A 27,708-nucleotide genomic window follows, 5' to 3' on the forward strand; every position below is an offset into this window, starting at 1 on the left:
AACCTAGCCAGCCTGTCATCTCCGTATGAGAATCCGCCTTGTGTCTTGGCCAAACTTTCGCGTGTTGACACAAAACTTGTCGTGTGGGCGTGCGGTCGCCTCTCTTGCCGGGTCACCATGGCGGCACACCTGAGCAAGCACACTTTCGCATTTTCTCCGGAAATGCATTCTAGTTATTATTATTACCTCTGCCAAGGAGGTTATGTTTTCGGTAGCGTTGGTTTGTTTGTTTGTTTGTTGGTTTGTCTGTTAGCAACATTACGGAAAAAGTAATGAATGGATTGCTCTGAATTTTTTTTCCAGAGGTGTGACTGGGCACAAGTAACAATCCATTAAATTTTGGCGGTGATCCGGATCACCTTCTGGATCCCGGATTTTTTAAAAGGATTCTTGGCGGAGGTCTGCGCTCTCCGAGTGCTTTTCTAGTTGTTTCTGTGTTCACTACAGAGAACCAGTTCAAGCAGCTGAATCATTCATGAAAAACATATCACTTAGGATGGCTCTTTGCCTGTCCAAAGACACACACATCAGTTTGAATCATGGCCACATTGTTTCTTGGACACACACCACTGAAATATGTATGGAAAATGTGGGAGTTGATTTTCACCACCATGTTTATCTCTTTTCCACTCCTGCTTTGCCCTTGACAGAGCTAATGAATAAGCTGTCAAAATATATGCAGTGAAAAGACACAGAGCTACAGTCCTGAACTAGAAGAGACCGGAAAAACATGTTAGTTTTGTAGTGGGACAGGAAAAGGCAGTGCTCAGGTCATGACAGGGTACTTGCTCTTTGAAAAACAACAAATCACTGTGGTTGACGTTTAGATAAGGATGATTTAGTACTTTCCAGACAGAATGTGTAAAATAACATACGTTTTCCCAGAGACTCAAGGTTAAAAAAAAAAAAAGCACTGCTTCAACAACTCCTCCAACTGAAAGATAGTACTGAGGTTTTTTTTAGGGTTTTTACTAAGTCACAAAAAAGACATCTCATCTCTAGCCGCTTTATCCTGTTCTACAGGGTCGCAGGCGAGCTGGAGCCTATCCCAGCTGACTACGGGCGAAAGGCGGGGTACACCCTGGACAAGTCGCCAGGTCATCACAGGGCTGACACATAGACACAGACAACCATTCACACTCACATTCACACCTACGGTCAATTTAGAGTCACCAGTTAACCTAACCTGCATGTCTTTGGACTGTGGGGGAAACCGGAGCACCCAGAGGAAACCCACGTGGACACGGGGAGAACATGCAAACTCCACACAGAAAGGCCCTCGCCGGCCACGGGGCTCAAACCCAGACCTTCTTGCTGTGAGGCGACAGTGCTAACCACTACACCACCGTGCCGCCCCAAAAAAGACATATCTTATATCTTCTCATATATGATGTTCTTTTTTTGGCACCATCCCATCCAAAAAAAGGCCATAATTCTCTCCCAAAGAGTGGGATGCTCCATCCCTTCAGGTGTATTTCATTTCAACTGGGAACAGTCCCTGAAATTGGATTTCCAACTAGGAAAGTTGGAAGAACCTCATCAACCCAAAATCCAAAGTGGCTGCTCTGTGCAACAGTAAGTGAAAGCTGTAGTAATATACTGTTTGTTAACACTTCTGTCTCATTAACTTCTATCTGTGGACATGTTGCTATGATGTTCGTATGCACAAAACACCACATAATGCTTTGTTATCAACTGGTATTGCTTTATACAGAACATCTGACAAAATCATTTCTGCTTAGAATGTAAACAAATCGGTGAAGTGACAGTAGCAATTTGTGAAAAATGCTACAATAATAATTCTTGAAAAAAGATACGTTCTTACCATCAAATACTTTTATTTCATATTTTGCTGCTTTTTTTTGTATTTTGGGGGGTTTTGTTTTCAAGTAGAGTTTTTATTTAGTCCTCGGTTAGTTCAGTAACACGGGCCGCCATTTTCTTCTTCTTCTTTAGTGTGTCGGTTGGCAAACCAACTTAAAGATGCATCACTGCCACCGACTGGGCTGGAGTGTGAAACAGGAGCTTTGGGGGGGAAACCCTATATTGTTTTATTTAGCTATTTCTGTTTCTTTTAAATACTTGATAACAAAGTGATATATCTGACTTGATGCACTCCACCATTTTGTTTTTCTCTACTTATGGTATATGAGCTGATATCCTTGTAGTATAATTGCTAATCAGAGTGTGCGATTGCTTATATCTGGTGAACGTGGATAGAATAAATAAATACATTTTGTGATATAGCTTGACTTTTATAACCACGTGACAAATAAACTAAACTAAACTAAGCAAGATATAAGGATGTCCTCTGGTCAACTCCTGCTAGACCTGTGTCAGGCACACCCAGCTGGAAACAGACCCAGGACAGACAGAGATTATATTTCGCAGTTGGCTTGAGAACATCTGGAGATCCCCCTGGAGGATCTGGAATCTGTGGCTGGGTGGAGAGAAGCCTGGCCTGACCTACTTAGCCGGCTGCTACCATGATCCCCACCAGGAAAAGTCAAAGGAAAATGAACGAAAGAATGAAAAATGTGTCAGCAGTGCAGCAAGTAGAAAAAGTCATATATTTGACTCCAAGTGTCTGATGTACTGTATGTTAAGGCTGCACAGTATGGGAAAATAGCATCTTGTACTTACATTGCTTCACCTAATAATTAAAATAATCTAATAAAGCTGTGGCATATCATGGGTTTCATTCTACATTTATTTAACAAAAATGACTTTCTTGCAACCAGATAAAGACTAAATAAATAAATAAACAAACAGAGAAACATACACGAAAACTCAGAAATGGTCAGATTTCTCAGTGATCACGCTGAAAGGAATACGCCACCCCCAAGTGAAATTGAGTCAGTCCCTGCAGTCCCTAGAGTTGGATGAGTGAGCCAAAGCGTTTTGTAGCCGACCCAGCCATTGTCCTGATCTGGAAACGTCCCGGTTAGCTTTAGCTTAGCGTAGTCGCTGTAATCCGGCGTGTCCAGCTAGCATTGTCGTTGCAAAAGTGAATCAAATAACTCAAGATTTTTTATAATTATTTCTCATGACCTGTACATTCACATCGAGTACACATATCAATGCAAATTAACACGAAGGGATTTACCAGACCAATTTATATCTGGAACTATTTTCGGCCACAGCACAGGCAAAGCACCGCTGCGGGCGCAAAGACACCACGCAGCACCTGAAAACCCTGGTTTCCCTGGTAACACTGGTGTATTGACGGAAGTTGTGGTGCTGCGTGGTGTCTTTGCGCCTGCAGCGGTGCTTTGCCTGTGCTGTGGCCGAAAATAGTTCCAGATATAAATTGGTCTAGTAAATCCCTTCGTGTTAATTTGCATTGATATGTGTACTCGATGTGAATGTACAGGTCATGAGAAATAATTATAAAAAATCTTGAGTTATTTGATTCACTTTTGTAACGACAATGCTAGCTGGACACGCCGGATTACAGCGACTACGCTAAGCTAAAGCTAACCGGGACGTTTCCAGATCAGGACAATGGCTGGGTCGGCTACAAAACGCTTTGGCTCACTCATCCAACTCTAGGGACTGCAGGGACTGACTCAATTTCACTTGGGGGTGGCATATTCCTTTAAATTGTGGTTTGTTACAATGCTTATTTACATGCTAATGTGCACACATGACTCCAACTGTACTTCGTTCTCTGTCCTTTTCTGAACTGCTTAAGTACTGAAGTTGGCTGCAGCTTCATTAGACCCCATGAAGAATCACACATTTTTAGGTTTTACTACTCTCTAGCCCCCTCATCAGGTTATTACTCAAAACACACAGGTACATAATCCAGCATGATGAATGAAAATGCTTAGTGGGTATGATTAGCATTACAGCTCATACAGTGTGCACCATCTTACAGAAGCTGGTACACACGCACACATACACACACAGTGTGACATTTTGGTGCAGTGCCATCAGTGATAAAACAGAAAGCCTCCCTCAGATTTATGGAGCGTCTGACTGCACTGCTGTTTTACACTATGGTTTACTAGTTTCTCATTCAAAAGAGAGAAATCTCTGGAGTGGCTGCTGCACAAAGCACCAGCCTAACTGCCTGCGCTCTTCTGCTAATTCCTTGCGCATGATGCTTTCAAAAGGCACTTGAAAGGAACGTTTTATCCAAAAATGAAATTTCTTATCTCAAACGCAGTCAGTCAGCCAGCCAAGACGTTTTTGTTACCTGACGTTTGTGTCCTGTTTTACAACAGAGATACAATGCTAATCCTGCTAGCAAGTAAAAGAAACATATTTGCTAAATAATTAGACCAGTTTAACAGCAGGCAAACTCTATGTTTACACCCACTCACCTCAAAGTAGGTTCAGAACTTAAGTCATCTTCAATAGATTGTTTATGTGGTTTCTGATAAAGAGGACAAACAGCATAACGGTGATCATTAACAGGGCCTTAGCCAGGGTTTAAAAAATAGTGAGGTCTGGTGCGTGGGGGGCTTTTTGGTGGTAAGAAAATTATCTAGAGCATCAAAATACATAGGTCTGTGATATGAAGCATGATAGTTAAGCTATGGTTATTTGTAACCTTAGCAAGCTACAAAAATAAAAGAAAAATGCCTTCAGAGTAACACCATTACAAGCTAACATCTTTAAGTAATTCACATTACACCAGTATAAGTTAACATCTTCAAGTTTGACTTTAAGTGATCTTTAATCACTTTCTTCCTCAGCACTTAGTTCAGTATGATTCTGCAAAAATATCAGGAATGTAGCAAAAGTATGTTATAAGGAACCTGGATGATAAAATTGTTCCAATTTGATCTGTATATATATTTTTTGCTATACTTGTCAAATATTGGTATTACTGAACCTATTAATGTCTTTTTAAGTGATTTAGCCTAAACTGGCTATACAACATGGACAAATTTGTTGGTACCCTTATAGCTCATTGAAACAAGGCTTTATTCCTCCTGAAAAGTACAGTTACAAATATTATTAAGTTGTTTAAGTTCAATGGGACTGTAGCCAACCTTCCTGGACGTGACTGCAAGAGGAAAATCGAGAACAGGCTGAACAGAAGGATGGTGCCAATGGTAAAGAAAGAGACAAGGACAACTTTCAAAGAGATAAAAGTTAAACTCCAAGGTTAAAGTACATCAATGTCTGATTGCACCATCCAACACTTTTTGAGTGACAGCAGGCTCAATGGATGAAGACCCAGGAGGGCTCCACTGTTGAAAGAAAAACTTAAAAAGCCAGACTGGAATTTATTAAAATGCATTCTGGGAGCATGTCTTTTGGACAGATGAGATGAAACTCAAGCTTATTGGCAAGTCACATCAGCTCTATGTCCACAGAAGAAAAAAATGAAGCTTTTAAAGGAAAGAACACCATACCTACTGTGAAACACAGAGGAGGCTTGGTTATGATTTGAGGCTGCTTTGCTGCATCTGACACTGGGTGCCTTGAGTCTGTGCAGGGCACAATTAAATCTCAAGACTATCAAGGCATTCTGGAGCAAAACATACTACCCAGTTTCAGAAAGCTCTGCCTCCGTTGCAGGTCATGGGTCCTCCAACAGGATAAAGACCTAAAACACACAGCTAAAAGGACCCAAGAATCCATCCATTATCCATAATCGCTTATCCTGTGCAGGGTCGCGGGCAAGCTGGAGCCTATCCCAGCTGACTATGGGCAAGAGGCGGGGTACACCCTGGACAAGTCGCCAGGTTATCGCAGGGCTGACACAGAGACAAACAACCATTCACACTCACATTCACATCTATGGTCAATTTAGAGCCACCAATTAGCCTAACCTGCATGTATTTGGACTGTGGAGGAAACCACAGCACCCGGAGGAAACCCACACACGCATGAGGAGAACATGCAAACTCCACACAGAAAGTCCCCGTTGGCCACTGGGCTCAAACTCAGAACCTTCTTGCTGTGAGGTGACAGTACTAACCACTACACCACCATGCTGCCCGCACCCAAGAAAGGCAAAGAATAAAACATTGGACTATTCTGAAGTAGCCTTCTATGAGCCCTGATCTGAATCCTATCGAACATCTCTGTAAAGAGCTGAAACATGCAGTCTGGAGATGGCACCCTTCAAACCTGAGACAGCTGGAGCAGTTTGCTCAGGAAAAGTGGACCAAACTACAACCCCGATTCCAAAAAAGTTGGGACAAAGTACAAATTGTAAATAAAAATGGAATGCAATGATGTGGAAGTTTCAAAATTCCATATTTTATTCAGAATAGAACATAGATGACAAATCAAATGTTTAAACTGAGAAAATGTATAATTTAAAGAGAAAAATTAGGTGATTTTAAATTTCATGACAACAACACATCTCAAAAAAGTTGGGACAAGGCCATGTTTACCACTGTGAGACATCCCCTTTTCTCTTTACCACAGTCTGTAAACGTCTGGGGACTGAGGAGACAAGTTGCTCAAGTTTAGGGAGAGGAATGTTAACCCATTCTTGTCTAATGTAGAATTCTAGTTGCTCAACTGCCTTAGGTCTTTTTTGTCGTATCTTCCGTTTTATGATGCGTCAAATGTTTTCTATGGGTGAAAGATCTGGACTGCAGGCTGGCCAGTTCAGTACCCGGACCCTTCTTCTACGCAACCATGATGCTGTAATTGATGCAGTAGGTGGTTTGGCATTGTCATGCTGGAAAATGCAAGGTCTTCCCTGAAAGAGACGTCGTCTGGATGGGAGCATATGTTGCTCTAGAACCTGGATATACCTTTCAGCATTGATGGTGTCTTTCCAGATGTGTAAGCTGCCCATGCCACACGCACTAATGCAACCCCATACCATCAGAGATGCAGGCTTCTGAATTGAGCGCTGATAACAACTTGGGTCGTCCTTCTCCTCTTTAGTCCGAATGACACGGCGTCCCTGATTTCCATAAAGAACTTCAAATTTTGATTCGTCTGACCATAGAACAGTTTTCCACTTTGCCACAGTCCATTTTAAATGAGCCTTGGCCCAGAGAAGACGTCTGCGCTTCTGGATGATGTTTAGATACGGCTGCTTCTTTGAACTATAGAGTTTTAGCTGGCAACGGCAGATGGCACGGTGAATTGTGTTCACAGATAATGTTCTCTGGAAATATTCCTGAGCCCATTTTGTGATTTCCAATACAGAAGCATGCCTGTATGTGATGCAGTGCCGTCTAAGGGCCCGAAGATCACGGGCACCCAGTATGGTTTTCCGGCCTTGACTCTTACGCACAGAGATTCTTCCAGATCCTCTGAATCTTTTGATGATATTATGCACTGTAGATGATATGTTCAAACTCTTTGCAATTTTACATTGTCGAACTCCTTTCTGATATTGCTCCACTATTTGTCGGCGCAGAATTAGGGGGATTGGTGATCCTCTTCCCATCTTTACTTCTGAGAGCCGCTGCCACTCCAAGATGCTCTTTTTATACCCAGTCATGTTAATGACCTATTGCCAATTGACCTAATGAGTTGCAATTTGGTCCTCCAGCTGTTCCTTTTTTGTACCTTTAACTTTTCCAGCCTCTTATTGCCCCTGTCCCAACTTTTTTTAGATGTGTTGCTGTCATGAAATTTCAAATGAGCCAAGATTTGGCATGAAATTTCAAAATGTCTCACTTTCGACATTTGATATGTTGTTTATGTTCTATTGTGAATACAATATCAGTTTTTGAGATTTGTAAATTATTGCATTCCGTTTTTATTTACAATTGGTACTCTGTCCCAACTTTTTTGGAATCGGGGTTGTACCTGTTGACAGATGTAAAAGTCTCACTGAAAGCTACAGAGAGCGCTTGTTAGCAGTGATTGCTGCTAAAGGTTGTGCAACAACATATTAAGTTAAGGGTACCATTATTTTTGTCCATGCCATTTTCATTCGTTTTGTTATGTAAAATATTCAGTTGAATCAAAAATCAACAGCAAAGTCTGATTCGTGTTAAACAGAATAAACAATGATGGATGCCGTTAACTTTTGTCAGTTTCAAGTTATTTCAGAGATAGTTGTGGGTTCTTTTTTTTAATGGAAGGGTATAGACAAATTTGTCCACATCTGTAAATTTCCTTCACCCTGTTAGCTATATTAGTGACTTTTGCTACAATGGTCTCATAGCTCGAGAATTCAAACAGCAAACAAGTCAGGGTGAACTATGCAAGTTTCGAAGTTTTCCTACCATATGAAAAGACTAGTGCTGCATTCATGATGCCTTGTCATGATATCACTGTAATGCCATTTCCCACCTCATCATGTTCGACATGTGAAGTGGAAAAAAAACATTGACGACTCCATAAAAGCATGTCTTTTGTTTGCTTTGTCAGAGAAGGCAAAGCTCATAAAAAGCTACTTAAACTGGACTTTAATTACAATTAAACACCTGAGTGGCTGTTGATACTATTCAACTATAGTGAACGTCATACACTCATGAAACATTTTTGCAGTACAGTAACAATAGCAGGCAACAGTGAATAACGTTAGCAACAAGCTAGCAAACATTGTTGCTAACGTTGTCTAACATTGTTGACCAGCAAATACTATCAGGTTGTCCAGAATGTTGGGTCAATTAACAGAACAAGTAAAATGAAGGTTTGCGCCCCTCACACAGTGACTGATTTTACTGACTATGAGTGCTTGTTAGGTTTTGATCTGTCTGTACCGAAGGAGGTTGAATTGACAAAGTATGATCTAGGAATGTAGATCTCTGCCACCTAAGAGATTCTGCCTCACAGATATCCAAGCAATTCTGCCTCACAGATCGATCAAGGAGCAAACAGTCACTGACACAGATACAGCTGATATGTCAGATATGTTTCTCAGTTTGTTGTCGGACAAACATGAGTATATATTCACATTCAAGAGTATGTTGTAGCTATGTGATTGGATGATGATGATTTAATTGACGAAGCTAAGTTACCTATGTATAACGTAAATGGGTGATGAAGCATTACATCACTGGTTTAGACTACACAACTTTATGAAAGAAGACAGATATTATGCACCATTACATCACCCGTCAGGCTCATAGTCTTATGAAAAGAAAAAAAGACATTACTGGTCAACATAACCTTCATTAAGCAGAGAGCAGGATGTGCGAGCGAAGATAAATCTCAAGGATTTAACTAACTAAAACAAGTAGCAATCAGACCAGCCTATACCAGTTTCAAGCATGCAAGACACATATTTTTATCAGTGGTCTAGAAACCTCCAGATTAAAGGGGAACAGAAGGCAATATATAGAGTAAATATAACAATAAAACACACATTAACGAACCTTATTCAAGACTTACAAAAGTTTTTTGTTCTAAGGTTGGAAAGTTATAGTGTTTTGAAAGTAGCTCGAGCAAACTATTTCCGCAGTTTGAACAGCCCGCCATGATATTAATTTTATCCAATCAGAATGCACGTTCATTTTCTCTGCGTAACACTCATGACGTATGTATGTGCCCAGTTGTGTTGGCTCATTGAGGTTGGGACTAGCACGTGTGAATCGGAAAGTAGGATGAATTGTAAGTGATCGGCTACACAAACTGGTTCAAACTGGTACCCTTCTAAGCCATAGCCTGCTTGCAGTGTGTCTTGCGGGATCTCTTCGTATGATTCGACAGAGCTGTCGCTTTCACTTGATGTAAACTCGAGTAAAATTGTGTCGTATAACCCTGGCATTAACTGAGTGACAGTACTTGGGGTAATGTATTGGCTATTTCTTTAATACTAGGGTTAGTGCTACAGTGGTTAGCACTGTCATCTCACAGTAAGAAAGTTCCAGGTTCGAGTCTGTTGGGGCTTTTCTGTGTGGAGTTTGTGTGTTCTCCCAGTGCCTATGTGGGTTTCCTCCAGGTGCTCCAATTTCCTCCCACAGTCCAAAGACATGCGGATTAGGTCAACTGGCTACTCTAAACTGCCCATAGGTGTGAGTGTAAATGGTTATCTGTCTCTCTGTGTTATCCCTATAACAGACTGGCAACCGACATGGAACCAGCTTGAAAGGATGACCCAGGACAAGAAATTGTGGCAGAGTGTTGTTGGCGGCCTGTGCTCCAGGAAGGGCGATGGGCATAAGTACATAAGTAAGTAAGAGTGTTGTAGTCGAGTCACTAAACCTCGAGTCCAAGTCCAATCTCAAGTCCCCAGTGTTCAAGTCCGAGTCAAGTCCAAGTCATTAAAAAAAATTTTGAGTCGTGTCCACTATTGATCCGAGTCGAGTCTGAGAACCAGACTCCAACCGCACCATTTGACGGTGGCTGTTTTAGCGCCATTAACATTAGTTTGTTCCTGAACATGACGTATGAACAGGTGAATGTGCATTCTCTTTGTCAGGGAGTGTGAAGTATTCTGTCAGAGATGGTTGGGAGACGGATGTAAGTGCAGAAGGTGTGTTTATTAATACAAGTGAAGACAGGTAAACAATCCAGAACGGCAGGCAAAATCGTAAAACAGTGAAACAGGCAATAGGTCAAGCGAGGCACAAACAGGCTATCATAGACCTGGCAGAATCAAAGACGAGAAACAGGAAATCAGGGAACCAAACAAGGAAATAAGGCTCGGTAACGTGTCAACAACGCAACTCAATACTTCGCAAAGTAAGTGCGTTTTCAGTTTTTATATTGGCGCGCTGGTTGCGCCTTATTCCTGTGCAGGTGTGAGTCGTTTATGGCGTGCATGCGAGAGTCTGCTTGGTGCGCGCGCTGTCCGGAGTGTGCCCAGAGTCTATCTGATGAACCCGCTAAGGCACACAGGTGTGGCACTCTTGCACAAAATTAATACAAGATTAATGTAGATATAAATATCTTGTTATGGCATGCTACAAAAAATAAAGAAAAAATCAGAGTCCTCGTCTCCAATTTATGAGTCCGAATGCAGTTAATGCACAAGTCTGAGTCATCAGTGCTCAAGTCCAAGTCAAGTTGTGAGTCCTTAAGATTAGGGCACGAGTCAGACTCGAGTCCGAGTCCTGGACTCGAGTACTACAAGCCTGGTAATTAAGACTGGCAACCTGCCCAATGTATCTCTTGCTTTTCGCGAGAAGTCAGTTGAGACTGGCTCCAGCTCATCCAAGCCCCATAATGGATAAACAGCATAGAAAATGAATGAATAAGAAAGCCGTATTTTAACATCCCTTTACCTGATATTAATCTGATCATGTAATAAACTGATAGCATAAAATTTTAAAATTTTTATTTCACATTAGTGTATTAGGGAAAAATAAAGACTGAAAATGCTTCAAACTGTACCATGAGTGTTTATTATGGCAGAAAACCATAAGTGCTTTTCTGGACTGTTAATCTGAGCTGGCTGAATGATCTTGTGCTTTAAAAGATAGCGTGTCGGTCCTCAACAGCCGTGATCAGCTACACACTCCAGCTGGGCTCAAAGCAGGACAGTCTGGATTTATGTTACTCATTTCAGCAGCTCTAAGTGCTGAGGCCTATCAGCATACTTCACTGTCTGTGTAGGCAGAGAGCCAGGGATGGCCGCCTGCTCCCCATAAGCACAGCATGTTTCAGCTAAACATGGCAACATCCAACCGCTTATATATCCTCTCACACATATCACACTCAAGTATGTTTCTGGTAACCAGTGCACTATTGTCCTGAATAGCCATGCTTCATTCAACGGATTAATAATTTTACAGCAGTGCAATGTTGGTGATGAGATGAATGGTATTTAATGTCATATATATCATAGCACTGGTTCTATTAGCAATCCTGTCTGTGTTCCATTAAAACGTGCGCCGAGTGAGTGCACATGATCTTTACAGGGAGTGCTTTTAATGACACATAAAGCAGCACAACATCAATTCCATCCCTTCAGACGCACCCGTGTTCACATGCGTACACATATCATATAGAGCCAGTAATTGAGGCCTACTTCCAGAAGTAGGCAGGCAGATGACTGAGATGTAGGAAGAGCAAAGGTTCCCAAAAGGGACAGAGTGACTCATCCTCACTTAGACTGGGTTGTTGCAGATCCTCAGTTACCTGTCAGAAAACTAGAGCACATCCAATTAGCGCTTTCTGTGCAAGGCGAGTTCGGCAGGAAACACACAGAACCCTGGAGGGTGTGTCATTTCAGACAGCTTTGACTTTTATACACAGCCAGTAGAAATAGATCTCAACATATTACATTCTAGTGACCTTACTGTGTGTGTGTGTGTGTGTGTGTGTGTGTGTGTGTGTGTGTGTGTGTGTGTGTGTACCTCGGAAGCTTTGTGCACTTCCTTGCTCTTGTGTGCTGGAGAAGGGGATGCTTTGTTAGTAGAGGTGGAAAGGCCCATCACTGATCCATTCTCCACTGGTTCATCTGTCGCAGGTTTGGGCCCCAACCATCCTGAATTGCTGTCTACACATACACACACACACACACACACACATTTGCACCCCATGTCTAGCGAGCAAAGTAATTATCATTTTACAGTCAGTGCAGGAAAGTGGGAGCTATGAGTGCAGATAAGAGAATTAAGGTTTTTGTATTGTTATAAATACCAGCCAATTTTAGCACCTTTTTATTTGCTTAGTTCATCTTAGTTTAAAATCACCTGATCTTCAAGCAGTCTGTGATTGTTTCTTCCTAGAAGTAGAATTAAAGCCATGAAATTGCTAATGAGTCTCTCCCTGATCCTCAACCAGAGATAAGAAGTGACAAAGCTTCTTTTGTAAAGTTTGCAAAGTCATAAGGTGATTTTTTACTATCAGACAGCATCAAGCAGTTGATTTAAATTCCTAACAAATCTAATCTAACAGGCAATAAGAATGAGAACTAACAGTCATCACTGGAATGTACTGTATCTGTTGCACACTTTATGTTTAGCATAAGGCGGTTTGCCTTGTGGTTTGCACCTAATGCCTCGGTCACAACCGGCCATATGTGCTCCTACGGCCGGTCTACGTGCAAAAAACGCAAGAAACGCACGGAGGGCGCGTGTGAAACGCACGGAGGGCGCGCGTGTGACATGCTGTTTTCAAGCCGTAGACTGGCCGCAGACCGGCCGCAGAGGTTCTTTGTCATGTCAAACAAACTCTACAGGCGCTTACGTTTTTTTCAGGTTGCAAGACAAACTTACGGCCAACGCGCGTCTTTCTCCACGAACAAAAAAAACGCAGCGATTTGGGAAACGCCAAAAATCGCACGGCCAAAAAATCGTACGTCCGGTTGTGACCTAGGCTTAAGTGATATGGACTAAGCGATTGTGGAACATCAAAACTGTGAGAACTCTGAAAGTGGGCTGAAGTTCTGGATGAAACCTGCTTTGCGTTAGATAGATAGACCCTTGGGTAAAGACTCTTAGGTAGGAGTTGTTGAATAATAAGGAGGAAATGAGGAGGTGGTGAGTGAGGAAAGTTTGTCACTTCTGGTAAAAGAAAATGCTTTAGACATGGTCTTCTGCCCAAACTTCAGTTATTTCACAACAACGTTTAAGGAATTTTAATGGATTAAGGAAAAAAGCAGATCCAAGCATTTTTTTTTCTGCCTGGGGAAACTAGAAACCTGAAACTGGAAGCACTTTGAAAAATGAGAAACTTTAATGCAATTTTAATCTTTAATCTCTGTAATATAAAAATGACTGTACTTTCGAACATAATGACTGTTGAGAATTGTTCTATATTGGAGTGACACACCAATTCCAGTCAGTTTTTTTTACTTGTCGCAATAAAGCACAACCATGTCCTCTAATACGTCAAATCAACAAGACACGCACAAATCCTGTCATCACTGACTCCCCGAGTGATCTACGCCACTGTGTCCAAACAGATCAGGCCACACTGTAACTCACCTGTGTTTAGTCCTGCTGTGTGTGTGGTGATGTTGCGGGCTGCCTGGGTGACATTGTGCTGAAGGATGCTTAGGCACTCTCCTAGACAGCTTAGCGTGGCTGCCGATGTAGCCTTGAGCAGCAGCAGGTCTGGATCGAGTGAGGAGAGAGGCCCACGGCTCGGCAGAGACTCAATGGAGTGCAGCAGGTTCTTCTGCTGGCCCTCAGCCTGAGACATGACCTGCGTAGCAAACACTACTTTTAGAAAACTAAAAAGAAAGTCTGGCACAGAGCCATGTTTAAAAGCTATGTTCAAATGTTCAAGGTTTAAGATGTCATTTTAATGCAATCTGACACCAAATATTTTTCAAACAACCTTACAGGTTATATAGTAGAGGTTGTCAACCAGGGCACATTAGTTCCCTAAAAATTAACTAATGCAGCTTCTGTAGCAGATCCTCTGTTGGGGGCAATCAATTTGTTGGGTGCAAAAGATCTGCCCAAGAGAACATTTTATATTAAAGAAGATTTTATATTTTATTTACTCTCTCTAGTGAAGTGAAGACATGGCAGTTTAAAACAAGAAGACCGAGTCATCTATATCCCCTGCCCTATATACCAACTATATACCAAGTTTCAAGATATTATTTGTCACATTTTTCAAGTTGTGCTGCAGGAAACCAACCCTACCTCTTTACACTGACCTCAGCAGCCCATGGCATAAACCCACCGGACCTTTGGTCCAGGTGAGCTAAAAATGTAAATTTCTCACATTTCTTAATATCAAAAGGCACAAATACATTAATTAATCAACACATATACCAACTTTCAAGACCATACCACTCATAGTTCTCAAGTTCTGCTCTGCAAACAAAACCTACCCCAAGACTAACCTGAGAGACCAAGTCTGAAATTGTTTCCATGGAAACATGAAAAATTAAAATTTCTCAAATTTCTTAGTATGAAAAGGCACATCTACATCACCTTGTTAACATGTATACCAAGTTTCAAATCCGTATCATGAATAGTTTTGGATATATGCTCCGGAAACCAACACTGCTCTTAGAAACTAAGTCAAAATAAATTTTTTGAAAAATAAATTTTCAAAAATCCAAAATAGCAAAAGGCACCAGGTCACATGTTGCTTGATATGTATACAAAATTTCATGAAGATATCTTCAGTAGTTTTAAAGATATGGCCAGGAAACAAAAATGTGACTGGATGGACGGACGGACGGAACCCGTTTCTATGTCCCCCGCCAAACTTTGTTTGGGTGGGGGATAAATAAGTTTATGATGAAAAAATATTTAAAGATGATCTGATGGACAAGTACTATGAGCTAGCCTAGTGGTTAGCGTGTCTGCCTCTCAAATGGAGATCGCGAGTTCTACTCGCACTTGGGTCATACCAAAGACCATCATAAAAATGGTACCTACTACCATCTGGCAAGGCACAATGCAATATAGATGCAAGTGGGGAGTCAAACTCTCACAGTTATCAGAGGACTAGCCCCCCATTGTAACCCTAGCTGTATAGGTGAGAGGCCGAGGGCTACAAAAGTGGAGATTGGCGCTGCCCAATGCGCCTTAATGGCCTGGTTAGTACTGGGTTGGGAGACTGCCTGGGAAGACCAGGTTCTGGCATGGGAAGGACTTTGACTTTTTTTTTTCTTTAATGAACAAGTATGCATTTATTCCCTGTTCTTCAAGTTTAAAACAGATTAGTTCACATACTGTATTAGTGCACATACTGTATGTCACTGTCCAGAGTTCAGCCAAAATTGATTCAAGTATGAATGATATGAAGCAAATAACATATGCATAACTGCCTTATATAGAGCCATGAACTAATCAATAATGGTTAAGCATTCAAAGAAAAGAAAATCCATTTTTAAAATACAGTTAAGAAGATAGATTATGATGTAAACTACAGATTCATGCGAATAATTGAAAATAAGGAGCTCACACAACTAAAATATCCATCTCTGAAAGTCAGTTTCTATGCAGAATGGATGAGTTCATGGATGTCGCCATTGAAAATATTTTAACCAATCAGAAAAATCCCCCCGATCGTTTCTGGCAATGCTTGGACGTCATTTGGGTGCAAAACATGGAAGCTCTGCATAGCGAGTAAGACTTGAAGCTGACCCTGGCTGGAGATTATTTCATTAAAAGTTTATATGAAAAAAAAATTGAAATTCCATTTCTCTAACAAAAAAGTAGAGGGGGAAAATAATACTGATGTTGCTGATAAACAGTGAGGGAAGGGTGAACAGCTGATGTACTCCTATGTAACTGAATGGGGGGAGGCAACTTTTCACATTTATATCCCTGGTAAAAGTAGTGCTGCCATGACAGCCTCATTCTGCAGACTGTAACCTTGCTAGACTACCTACAAACAGATCTGCATACAATCTAACTTTCCTAAATGTGTTGAAGAGGCAAGTGCGCGAGTTTTTCCACGTCCCTGGCAACAGGGGCAGCACGGTGGTGTAGTGGTTAGCACGGTCGCCTCACAGCAAGAAGGTTCCGGGTTCGAACCCAGCGGCCAGCGAGGGCCTTTCTGTGTGGAGTTTGTATGTTCTCCCCGTGTCTGCGTGGGTTTCCTCCGGGTGCTCCGGTTTCCCCCACAATCCAAAGGCATACAGTTAAGTTGACGTGGGGCGGCCTTGGGCTGAAGTGCCCTTGAGCAAGGTACCTGACCCCTGACTGCTCCCTGGGCGCTCTGGTATGGCTGCCCACTGCTCTGAGTGTGTGCGCGTGTGTTCACTGCTTCAGATGGGTTAAATGCAGAGGATGAATTTCACTGTGCTTGAAGTGTGCATGTGACGAATAAAGGTTTCTCTCTCTCATTAGCATGCTTAGCATGCTCTCAACTCATTCATGAAAAACTTTTTCATCAAGACATCACCAGGCTAGCCTACCGTAATTACTGTAGTAGGTAGTCCACACTTATTTCCAATGTGGTCCTCTTGAGGACAGCAGGAAACAGTTAAATATAAGAGACAATAATACAATTCTGTCAATTAATAAATGATGAAAAAGTCATAAACAAAAAATATATACTAACTGTAATTATCACAGAATACAACTAGATTATAGAAATAGCACCAAAATGATTAAAAATTAGTTATATACACATCATAAAACTGGGTTTGGAATTCACTCCATAAAAACTGTTTCACCTATTTCTTAAAATTATCATGTTTGACTAGATTGCACTGATCGAGGTCAGCTATTCCACAAACAAATTCCTGTATACCTAAAGCCTAGGTCACAACCGGATGTACGATTTTTTGGCCGTGCGATTTTTGGCGTTTCCCAAATCGCTGCGTTTTTTTTGTTCGTGGAGAAAGACGCACGTTGACCGTAAGTTTGTCTTGCAACCTGAAAAAAACGTAAGTGCCCGTAGAGTTTGTTTGACATGACAAAGAACCTCTGTCCTCTGTGGCCGGTCTACGGCTCGAAAATCAGCACGTCACACGCGCGCCCTCCGTGCGTTTCTTGCGTTTTTTGCACGTAGACCGGCCATAGGAACACGTACGGCCGGTTGTGACCGAGGCTTAAAAGAACTCTGAATGGTTTCCGTAAAGTGTGACGTCACTTCCAATACACAGCCATATTCGACAAAATGGACCATAGTGCCAGCGACATTTCTTCGCTGATTTCCTCGAGTATTTCGGACAATGACACGAATAGCGATGATGATCATGATAAACAAGCTTTACCATATCAATTAGTTACACACAAGTGAACAATATTTATAGTTGTTTTAGTTAGTCATTACCGAGGCTTTTTTGACAAAAATTCCAACCCAGGGGTTGGACTGTCTACTACAGTAATTACGGTAGGCTAGCCTGGTGACGTCTTGATGAGGAAGTTTTTCATGAATGAGTCGAGAGCATGCTAAGTGTGCTAACGAATAGTATAACACATAGTTTTAGCTTCGTTTTACAAGCTAAATAGTTCATGTTTGTCCATAAGTCAGGGTTGCATCTCATTAACACACTATTTCAGATGTATAGTGAAAAAAAATCGACATTGTCACCTTAGTAGACCTTTCGCTTTGCCCCTTCAGTACTGAAGAGCGACACTCAGCCTTGCACCCAAATGACATCACGCATCGCCCTTCCAACAGGCAACATGGCAGCCTACTGGTGGCATTAGAGCGGCGATACAAAAACGCTCACAACTTTCTCATAAACAGTCAAACATGCCTGAAACTTTTCGTACAGGCTCTCAATATTACAAACTACCAACCCATGCATGTATTTACTTTACATTTTCGATTCCTTTAAAAGATAACTGCTGCCACCATGTTAATTGCTTCCAGACCTTTATAAACAAAGCATTTAAAGTAGATGGAGATTTACAAATTTAGTTGAATATCCCTAATATTAGCAAATCACAACCATCAGGACCTTTTACACTAATCAAAATTTAAACTAATTCCAGTCATTAGAGCAGTACACCTCGCATACAACAATACAAGCTTATTGGAATGCAGTAGCTAGAGATACTAAATGACCTTTTCAAAGACAAAACATTATGTTCAGCAAATTATGAGTGCTTGTATCCTTATGCAATGGCTTTTGAGTGCTTGTCTAACCTGAGAGCATGTACTGTACGTTATTATAACAGATTTCCTGATTTACAGGAAAAGTGCACCATATTAATCCAATCTGAAAAGGTTTTATGATATACCATGCCTGTGTAGTTTGATGAGAAACACTTATAATCCAACCAGAGTGAAAGTAATCTGGATTAAAGTCAATCCCCATATTCTCACAGTAACAGAGGCTCGGTTCAACCTTTGGAGCATCTTTCAGACATATATGAGGCAGGGGAAATAAATGACAGTGCATCATGTCCAATATGTGGTTATATTGTAGACCTGATCACATCAGCAAAGCAGAGGATTTTATTGAGGAGCCAAATTCTAATGTGGGTGGTGCGATTTTAGCAGGAGTTGGCTTGTGCACTTGCCATCTATTTTAAAGCTTGTCACACTCTGTGTAATGATGTCTGATTATTTGATGTGCTGTGGATATGAAGCTGCTCTAGTACAAATAGGACAGACAGCTGAGGAAGCTCGCGAGGTGGTGACTCATTACTGTGGGCTGCAAAAAGAGAAAAGAACTCATACAAAACACACCCACACATCGGGTCGCTCTGTATTTCTCTGTCACTTTTTCTTATGAACGCACACAAATACACACACCACCATATCCTCTCTGTCACTTTATCTTATCTCTTTCTCCCTTCTCTCTATTCTTAGCTGTTAACAAAGATCAAATGAATTTTAGTAACAGAAATATTCCTATAAAGCCATTCCTATAAACATCCACTATCGACACGCATTATATCTTAACAGCATGATGTAACAGTCCTAGAGTGTCCGTTTAAACTCACTACAATTAACAATACATTAATTCATTTTTTCATCTTCAGTAAGTGTTTTATCCTGATCAGGGTAACAGTGGATCCAAGGAACACTAAGTATGCCCTAGCACCATCCCCACCTCAGCCTGCATGCCCCAAAACCATCCTCAACCCATTCCTGTATCTACCAAATCCATCCCAATCCCATCCCCATTTGCCCAATCCTGCATGCCTCAACACAGTGCTCATCCTGTCCTCGCTTACCCCAAAACCATCGCCATCCCATCCTTACATGGCACAACACCAGCCTCATCCCATTCCTGCATGCTCCAACTCAGCCTTCATCCTGTCCCTGCATGCCCCAGCACCATCCCTATCCCATCTGTGTGCCCCAGCACCATCCTCACCCTGTTCCTGTATGCTCCAATACCATCCTCACCTTGTTCCTGTATACACTACCGCAGTCCTTATCCTGGCCCTCCTTGCCCCAACACCATCCCAATTCCATCATTGCATGCCCCAACACCATCCCTGCATGCCCCAAATCATCTCAGGGTCCAGTTCGTCTCAGGGCTAGTTGATTAGCATGCTAACTTCAGTAGATACCTCTGCAACACAATACATAGATGTCTTTGACATAACATCAAAGCTGTTATTTCTTCACATTCTGTTGATTATTTTAGTGAATTTTTTAATGCTTTAAACTACAATTCTTACACATAGCACCTTTAACCCTCTCTATTCCAGCGGTGCTGTATCATGGCTCACCGTATGCTCAGACCCCAACTTCCTAACGAGTTGGGATATGCAAAGAAATCAATTTTACTTTGGTGTAATGTATTTGTGGCAAATAAAGGCTTCTTCTTCGTTTATAATTAAACTGGATAAACTCACATGAAGACCAGAGAGCTGTCAATGGGAGAAAAGCAAGCCATTCTGAAGCTGACAAAAGATGTAAAATTGATCAAGCCATTCCACAAGTATTGTGCATAGCCAATACAACAATTTGGAATGTCCTTAAAAGAAAGAAACCACTTCTACACTGACCACCAGATATCAAACAGGTCAGCCAAAAAAACAAAAGCAAATGATGACCGAAACATTGTGAAAGCTGTGAAGAAAAAACCAAAAACAATGGTCAGTGTCATCACCAACAACCTTGACAGGGCAGGAGTGAAGGTATCAGAATTCACCATTTGAAGAAGCCTTCAAGATCAGAAATATAGTGACCATACCACAATACGTAAACCACTCATCAGCAGTTGGAATTAGAAGGCCAGACTGAAATTGGCAAAGAAATACAGAGATGAGCCACAAAAATTCTGGAACCAAGATTAACCTCTACCAAAGTGATGGAAATGGCAAAGTGCGGAAAAAGAAAGGATGATCAAAAACATATGAGCTCATTGGTCCAGCATGGTGGTGGTACTGTCATGGCTTTTACTTGCATGACTGCTTCTGGAACGGGTTCACTAATCTTTATTGATGATGTAACACTTCATCAGAATGAATTCAAAAGTCCACAGAAACATTCATCAGGGGACTTCAACAGGAGAGACAATGGAAGGTTTGAGACTGGCCAAGTCAATCACTGGACCTTAACTCAATTGAGCATGCATTTCAAATCTAGAACAAACAATAACTGAAAGAAGCTGCAGGACAAGACTGGAACAGCATCACAAAAGAAGAATGCAACAGTTCGATGATGTCAGTGGGTTGCCGACTTGATGCAGTTATTGCAAGCAAGGGATATGCAATCACACATTAAATGTTATTTCAGTTCAGTTCAGTTATCCCTTGACTGCTGAGATCATGGGGTTCCATGCTAGACTGGGTGGTCAACACCTTCCACTGGTTACAGTCCTCTGTGAGGTGAAGGAGTATCAAGGCTGCTGTCGGTCCAACTCTAGATGTTGTCCGACCAAGCCTTTCTTGGTCTGCCTCGTTGGTGCTTGCCTTCTACTGTGCCTTGGAAAAATGTTTTGGCTAGGGAGTTGTAGCGGCTCACATGTCCATACCAGCCGAGTTTTCTGCGCCTAATGACTGATAAGAGCAGTTCCTGTCTACCTATTAACTTGTTGCATTACATACTTGTTAGCCTTGTGCTCTATATATGAGATGCGTAGCAGTCTCTTGAAGCACTTATGTTCAAATGCTTCAATTCTATGCTCGCAAAGTGTTATTTACTTTAATTTAAGACTCTGTTCCAATACATTTGCTCAACTAAAAATTGGGTAGTCTGCCACCAAAGGTGCCATATTCTAATATGTTTAACATGTCTAGATGAAAATATCAGGAAATAAAAGCTGAAATTCTGATCTATCATCTCAGATTTGTCTTTTGATCTTGAAGCCAAGTGTCTTCAGTATATAGTAAAAACAATAGAATTGGCCTTGCCGTTCCAATACTTTCAGAGGAGACTCTATTTGGCAGATATAAAATCCCTCTACTTCCCCACTTATTTTACGTTCCCTCTGGCTTCACCACTTATTTTAACCAAAGCACCAGACCATATCAGAGATGTCCACAAGCGCCAGTGACTGGAGGCTTTCTCCGCCTACACAGATGGTCTGCGCCAACTACTCGATCCCAGAAAAAAATAAAAAACTTGCCTTTCAGTGTTCAAATCATTTATATAATCTCAGCTGTCTATAATTTGCTGCAAATCCAATTATTCCACCACGAAATTGTCTTCAATTCAGGTCTAGCATGACAGGAAGCGATGCCATATTTGCTGATCGATTCTCATGTTCTAATTGGCTGAGTCAGACCATGTGACCACGCTGTAGCATATGTAGTTATGTTACACCATTTAGTTATGTTACAGAGCCAGGCAGCGTACTACAGAGAAAGCCAAGCACACATACATTCGGAAGGAAATTCCATACATATTTTCCAAGTATTTTACAGGGAAATAGTTAGTAATTTATTAGCCGAGAATGCACCAGAAGCCACCAGAAGACATGTAAATTTAAAAATTAGCACACTTCTGGCGCACTGCCACAAATTCCAGAGCCGTCTATTACTTTTTTTAGCCAGGTACTTCAGATTTTCTGGAGAACCCTGCATATGTAAATGCTTTTTGAGGTTACAGCTTTGAAGGTATGATTCAAGAAAAAAAAAATCAAATAGATATCCATGTCCACCAAAAATGACTGACTATACCTTGAATCTACCCAAGTACCATTTCTTGAAGTACAATAATGAGAAAAGATTCTGATGTGCTGTGCTTGGTGTGACTAGGATTTCATAATTCATCTCTCATTAAAAATTGATACTCTTTATTATTCTTGCTTTGTTTCTGTGATCCAATACGTTTTTGTCTGAGGCTTCCGAAGTTATGACCACGGCGACAGAAAGCATAATCTAGTTCAAGTACATGTTGCGTGTCTGTAACTAAAAGCCATTCTCGTCTGATGTGTTTGGGAAAATGTGCCTGCATTTGAAGCTCAGCTGAGCTCAGTCTGCAGCCAGCGAAATTGCTTATCGGGTGTTATTATTCTGCTTTTACCAGCTTTATGGACACATAAGAGGACAAAATGCAGACAGAGTGCACAGAAAACTACTCTTTCATTCCAACACACCTTCCTCCTTTTCCCTTCATCTCAATGTGCTCTTTCTCTCAATCCATTTTTTCTCCCTGATGTTCTAAATCTCTGAAAAGTCCATGGTAGTGGCTGTAACAAGACACCTCAAGCCTCATAATCATCATGATCATGTTCTCGCTCTCTCTCTCTCTCTCTCTCTCTCTCTCTCTCTAAGTAAGAAGACTGTTCTCTATTAGGTCTCTTTCTATGGCACAGAATGTTTTTATAACCTGCATATTTGGCTGTCCAGCAAAAAATGTTAACCATATTTGTATACGACGAGTCTGACCTGAAATCAAGCACACACAAACTAGTTGTGACTTAATAAGCTAGTGCAGAAAAAAATAAGAAGTGCAAAGTAACCAAACTACATCATATACAGTTAAACATTAACATTACAATGAAAGGAGTGCATTCCTTTGATCTTTGACCCTGACTACCAAGTGTAATTCTTTCAGGTGGCTCGGGAAGCCTTTTATGACTCTATAGTGTGAATATGGCACACACTGTATAGTCAGACACTGTATAGTGACACAGTGTCACAGTTTTCTCTGTGCACAATCTATCAACTATGGCCTTAATCCACAGAATGTCAGCCTCAGTTTGAGATTATTCACATCTGTGTGGATGATTCATATAGGAATCACAGCTCTTTTGACTAATTGCTTCCTAACAATTGCCTGCTTCACTGACGTTAAAACATTAAATGATTTTCAGGCTGGCGGCACGGTGGTGTAGTGGTTAGCGCTGTCGCCTCACAGCAAGAAGGTCCTGGGTTCGAGCCCCGGGGCCGGCGAGGGCCTTTCTGTGCGGAGTTTGCATGTTCTCCCCGTGTCCGCGTGGGTTTCCTCCGGGTGCTCCGGTTTCCCCCACAGTCCAAAGACATGCAGGTTAGGTTAACTGGTGACTCTAAATTGACCGTAGGTGTGAATGTGAGTGTGAATGGTTGTCTGTGTCTATGTGTCAGCCCTGTGATGACCTGACGACTTGTCCAGGGTGTACCCCGCCTTTCGCCCATAGTCAGCTGGGATAGGCTCCAGCTTGCCTGCGACCCTGTAGAAGGATAAAGCGGCTAGAGATAATGAGATGAGATGAGATTTTCAGGCTGAGAGACAACAGCAACAACTTACACACAAGGTTCAAAGACTTTCAAACATAAATAACAGTGACGTTACTCACTGACTGCATAGCGTACATCGTATTCACACTGCAACATTTTGAGATTTTGGAATTATACAGTTTTATTATGCGTTTCTGTTGTTTTAAGATATTGATCCATAAATAGTTGGGTCAAGGAAGTGGAGTATCCAGATTTTATCTTCAGGGAGGGATCTGGAAATATTTTAAATAAAATCACTGCTTGATCTGTACAATTAAACTGACAAGTATAACATGCTCATGCACTTTGGGTGAATGCCAGATAGTAGCACAAGCACTGGTGGTATTCAAAAATGGTTATTTAATTATTTAAAGCCTTATCTAGGCTACCATTGACAAACCTTGTAATATTAATAGCATTAAAAGGGAATAAAATAAAATGTTTGTGACAGTTCTACTGAAAATTATGAAAATAACATGCTAGTGAGTAGGGGGAATGGTTTAGGAAATGGCATCATGCCCTAAAACAATCGCTACTTCCTTTATATCCTCCTACAGTAAACCTCATTGTGGCAGTGGGGGAGTGGCCGAGCATCAGTCTGTGAATGGAGGGCGGAGTCAGGGAAGGTGAGTGGTCATGTCATTACACCTGTTATCAATTAACGTGTGTTTGTGTGTCTCCTCCTTCAGTGACTGCGCCTGATCGAGGGCTTGCTATTAGCCTGTGTGTGTATATGTGTGTGTCTGTGAGAGAGAGAGTGTGTCTAAGTTGTGTGCTGTAAAGCAGAAATAAAGTAGAGAACGAATTGCAAACAACCACCTGCTGTGCTTCTGTGCACCACCCACACCAGAGTCTTCCTACAGTGGTGCTGAAACCCGGGAGAGTGCAGAAGGGAACAGTCCCATGGAGTCCTCGCCATTTAAGGAGCTGATCCATGCCCTTGCCACAGCCCAGCAGAACCAGCACCAAGCGCTGGTCACCCTCCGGAAGGAGCAGGAGCAACGATTCAAAGCCTTGGTGCTGGCCCAACAGGAGGACCGTCAGGCGTCAGGCCTCCTTCCCCTGCTGACGGGCAAGGCGCAACTGGCCGCGCTGCAGCTCCCCGCCGACAGCCGGCTCGTCTACGCGGACCTTCGCAGAGCCATTCTCCAGAGTGTCGGCCACTCCCCAGAGCAACAACGGCAGCGCTTCTGCTCACTGCGCTTGGAGGAGGTCAGCCAGCCGATTGCGTTCAGGCAGCAACTCCGGGACGCCTGCCGGCGGTGGCTGAGGGCAGACGACCGCAACGCTGAGGGAGTGATCAACCTGGTGACACTGGAACAATTCGTCGCATGACTTCCGGAAGGAACGGCGGAGTGGGTCCAGTGTCATCGCCCGGCGTCGCTGGACCAGGCAATCAAGCTGGCAGAGGACCACATGGCGGCAGTTCCGACGGCAGGACGGTGTGTCTCCTCTTCTTCTCTCTCTCTTCTCCCTCTCCCTCTGTTTCCCGTCCTCACCCCATTCCCCCACCGCAGAGGCAGGGGCCGGCTGCCCCCCAGCCGGCCCGGTGCACCCATGGTGTCCTCCCATTTCCCCCTTCCTTGTCTGTGTCTCCTCCCCCTCAGGTGAGTGATGCCCGTAACACCGGTGCAGAGGGAGAGCCTGGGCCGGTGTGTTGGCGCTGCGGGGAGCCGGGACATCTCCAACATCAGTGCTCTGCAATGGAGGTGGGTGCTAGTCTGGTTAACGCGCCTTCAAAGCTCTACGAGCTTTTGGTCTGGCCAAGATATTAAGCCCAACCGTTTCCCAGAGCCCATGGTTGACCCGCCTCCCTGAAATGCCTCAGTTTGCTACTGGTCAAAACCAGAAAAGGCTGTGATGAAGCTTAAACCAATCACATCACTCTTTCCTCTGACATATGTGACGCAACGGGGCTAACTGGTAGATTAAACCATAGACATCCTATTATTAAACTCTTACTGAAGCCGGTCAGAAGTAAGGCGAAAACGTCCTTCCTTTCAATAAATACCTCCAGGGCTGCTCTTTGCTCCGTTTTCAATGAGAACTTCCCGTTGAATGCTTTCAATACAGCATTCGTGAATGAAGCGCTTCCAGCATAGATTCTGTAAACAATCTATGGCTTCCGGTTGCAGTTCTACTACGTCAGTGCCTTGAACACGCCTCTACCCAAGGCCATTGGAGATGCTCAAAGTTGATTGGTTCCCGATTTTTCGGGAGCTTGGAAGAGCTGTAGATAGCTTGCCTGGCCAGACTAAGCTTGCAACAGGCCCTCGTGTTGCATCACGCTTAGGATGGGCGGGCCCAGGCTAGGTGGGTGCAGTGGTCCAGGTCCCCGACACGCCAGAAACCGCCCTCGATCGGGCCGGAGCGTATCGAATACCGGTAAGTGTCCAAGGGGATACGTATCGGGCTTTGGTGGATTCCGGCTCTAACCAGACCTCAATCCATCAAAGCCTGGTGCAAGGTGAGGCACTGGGGAGAGCACGAATGTTGAAGGTGTTGTGTGTGCATGGGGATGTTCACAACTACCCTTTGGTGTCCGTCCACATTCTAATTCGAGGGAAAAAAATATAGTGTAAATCCTTGTCTCACCCACTCACTAATTTTGGGGACTGATTGACTGGGGTTTAAGGAATTAATGACGCACATAGTGAAGAGTGGGTCCTGCCGTAATTTAGCTAGGGAAAGCCCCAGAGTAGCACTGGCGGGAGAAGCTGTCACAGAGCCGTCTACGTCAACCCTGCATCAGGGTGACACGTGGATTGAGGAGCGCCTTGCCCCTCCTCCCTCTCTCGGGGATTCCCTTGGGGATTTCCCATTGGAGCAGTCATGAGACAAGACTCTGCGGCATGCATTTGACCAAGTGAGAGTAATCGATGGTCAAATTCTCCAGCCAAATGCGATGCCGGCCTTCCCCTACTTTGCTATTATTAAGGATAGGCTATACTGTGTGACGCAGGACACTCAAACTGGCGAAGAGACAACACAGTTATTGATTCCAAAGAGCCGCCAGGAATTCATATTCCAAGCGGCTCACTTTAATCCCATGGCTGGACACTTGGGGTAGGATAAGACACTACCCTGAATAATGGCCTGGTTCTATTGGCCAGGGATTCGCGGGGATGTCCGCCGGTGGTGTGCGGTGTAACAAGCTCAATGCGAGTTGTCAACAAATTCTTTCTCGGTTCATGAAACGCGCTTTCTTAATACTTTCAATGTGAATATTTATTGAGTAATGGTGCAAAGTGAGAGAGAGAGAGAGAGAGAGAGAGAATAGCCCTTGGGGCAGACTCTTTAGTCCAGGGGTGTTCAAATTGATCCATAAAGGGCCGTGTGGCTGCAGGTTTTCATTCCAGCCATGCAGCAGCACCCTGATTTGGCTTATTCAATCAACTGACACACCCACCCTTTAATCAAGGGTGGGTGTAGCTGCAAGTATTTGACTGTGTGAAGACAGTTCAGTTGATTGAATGAGCCAAGTCAGGTGTGCTGCTGCATGGCTGGAATGAAAACCTGCAGCCACACGGCCCTTTATGGATCAATTTGAACACCCCTGCTTTAGTCCAAACACTGCGTAAGCAGTATAACCAAAAATGCGCACCGCCCGTGCACTTTCCAAAAGACAAAAACAATCCTGCCAGCAAAAATAGGGGAAAAAAGGAGCGATCTCACCTCTTCAGATTTTAGTTTAAGTCCGCAAAAGTCCGACAGTACATTCCTCAAAAAGGTCGTAGAAGAACAAAGTAATCCATCAACGTATAACATTCAATTTATTTCGGACTATTAAAGAATTCTGGAGGATATCAGAATGTTTGCGCGCCGGCTTCCATCTACCCCCATTCATTCCTTTTTCCACGTCTCTGTTCAAAAAAATGAGCATGTGATTTAAAGGGACTATAGC

General features: G+C 42.7%; 1 protein-coding gene across 2 annotated transcripts in view; it reads right to left on the minus strand.

Annotated features, from left to right (window-relative positions):
- osbpl10b (oxysterol binding protein-like 10b) overlaps positions 1–27,708 on the minus strand; it is a 120,993-nt gene that overhangs the window by 58,077 nt on the left and 35,208 nt on the right. For both annotated transcript variants that reach the window (XM_060922278.1, XM_060922277.1), the window contains 2 exons: positions 13,758–13,977; positions 12,183–12,325 (listed from right to left, as the gene is read on the minus strand). In XM_060922278.1, the coding sequence (XP_060778261.1) occupies positions 12,183–12,325; positions 13,758–13,977 (363 nt within the window). The remainder of the gene's footprint in view (positions 1–12,182; positions 12,326–13,757; positions 13,978–27,708) is intronic.

Source organism: Neoarius graeffei, chromosome 5 (assembly GCF_027579695.1).
Source record: "Neoarius graeffei isolate fNeoGra1 chromosome 5, fNeoGra1.pri, whole genome shotgun sequence".
Classification (NCBI taxonomy): Eukaryota; Metazoa; Chordata; class Actinopteri; order Siluriformes; family Ariidae; genus Neoarius; species Neoarius graeffei.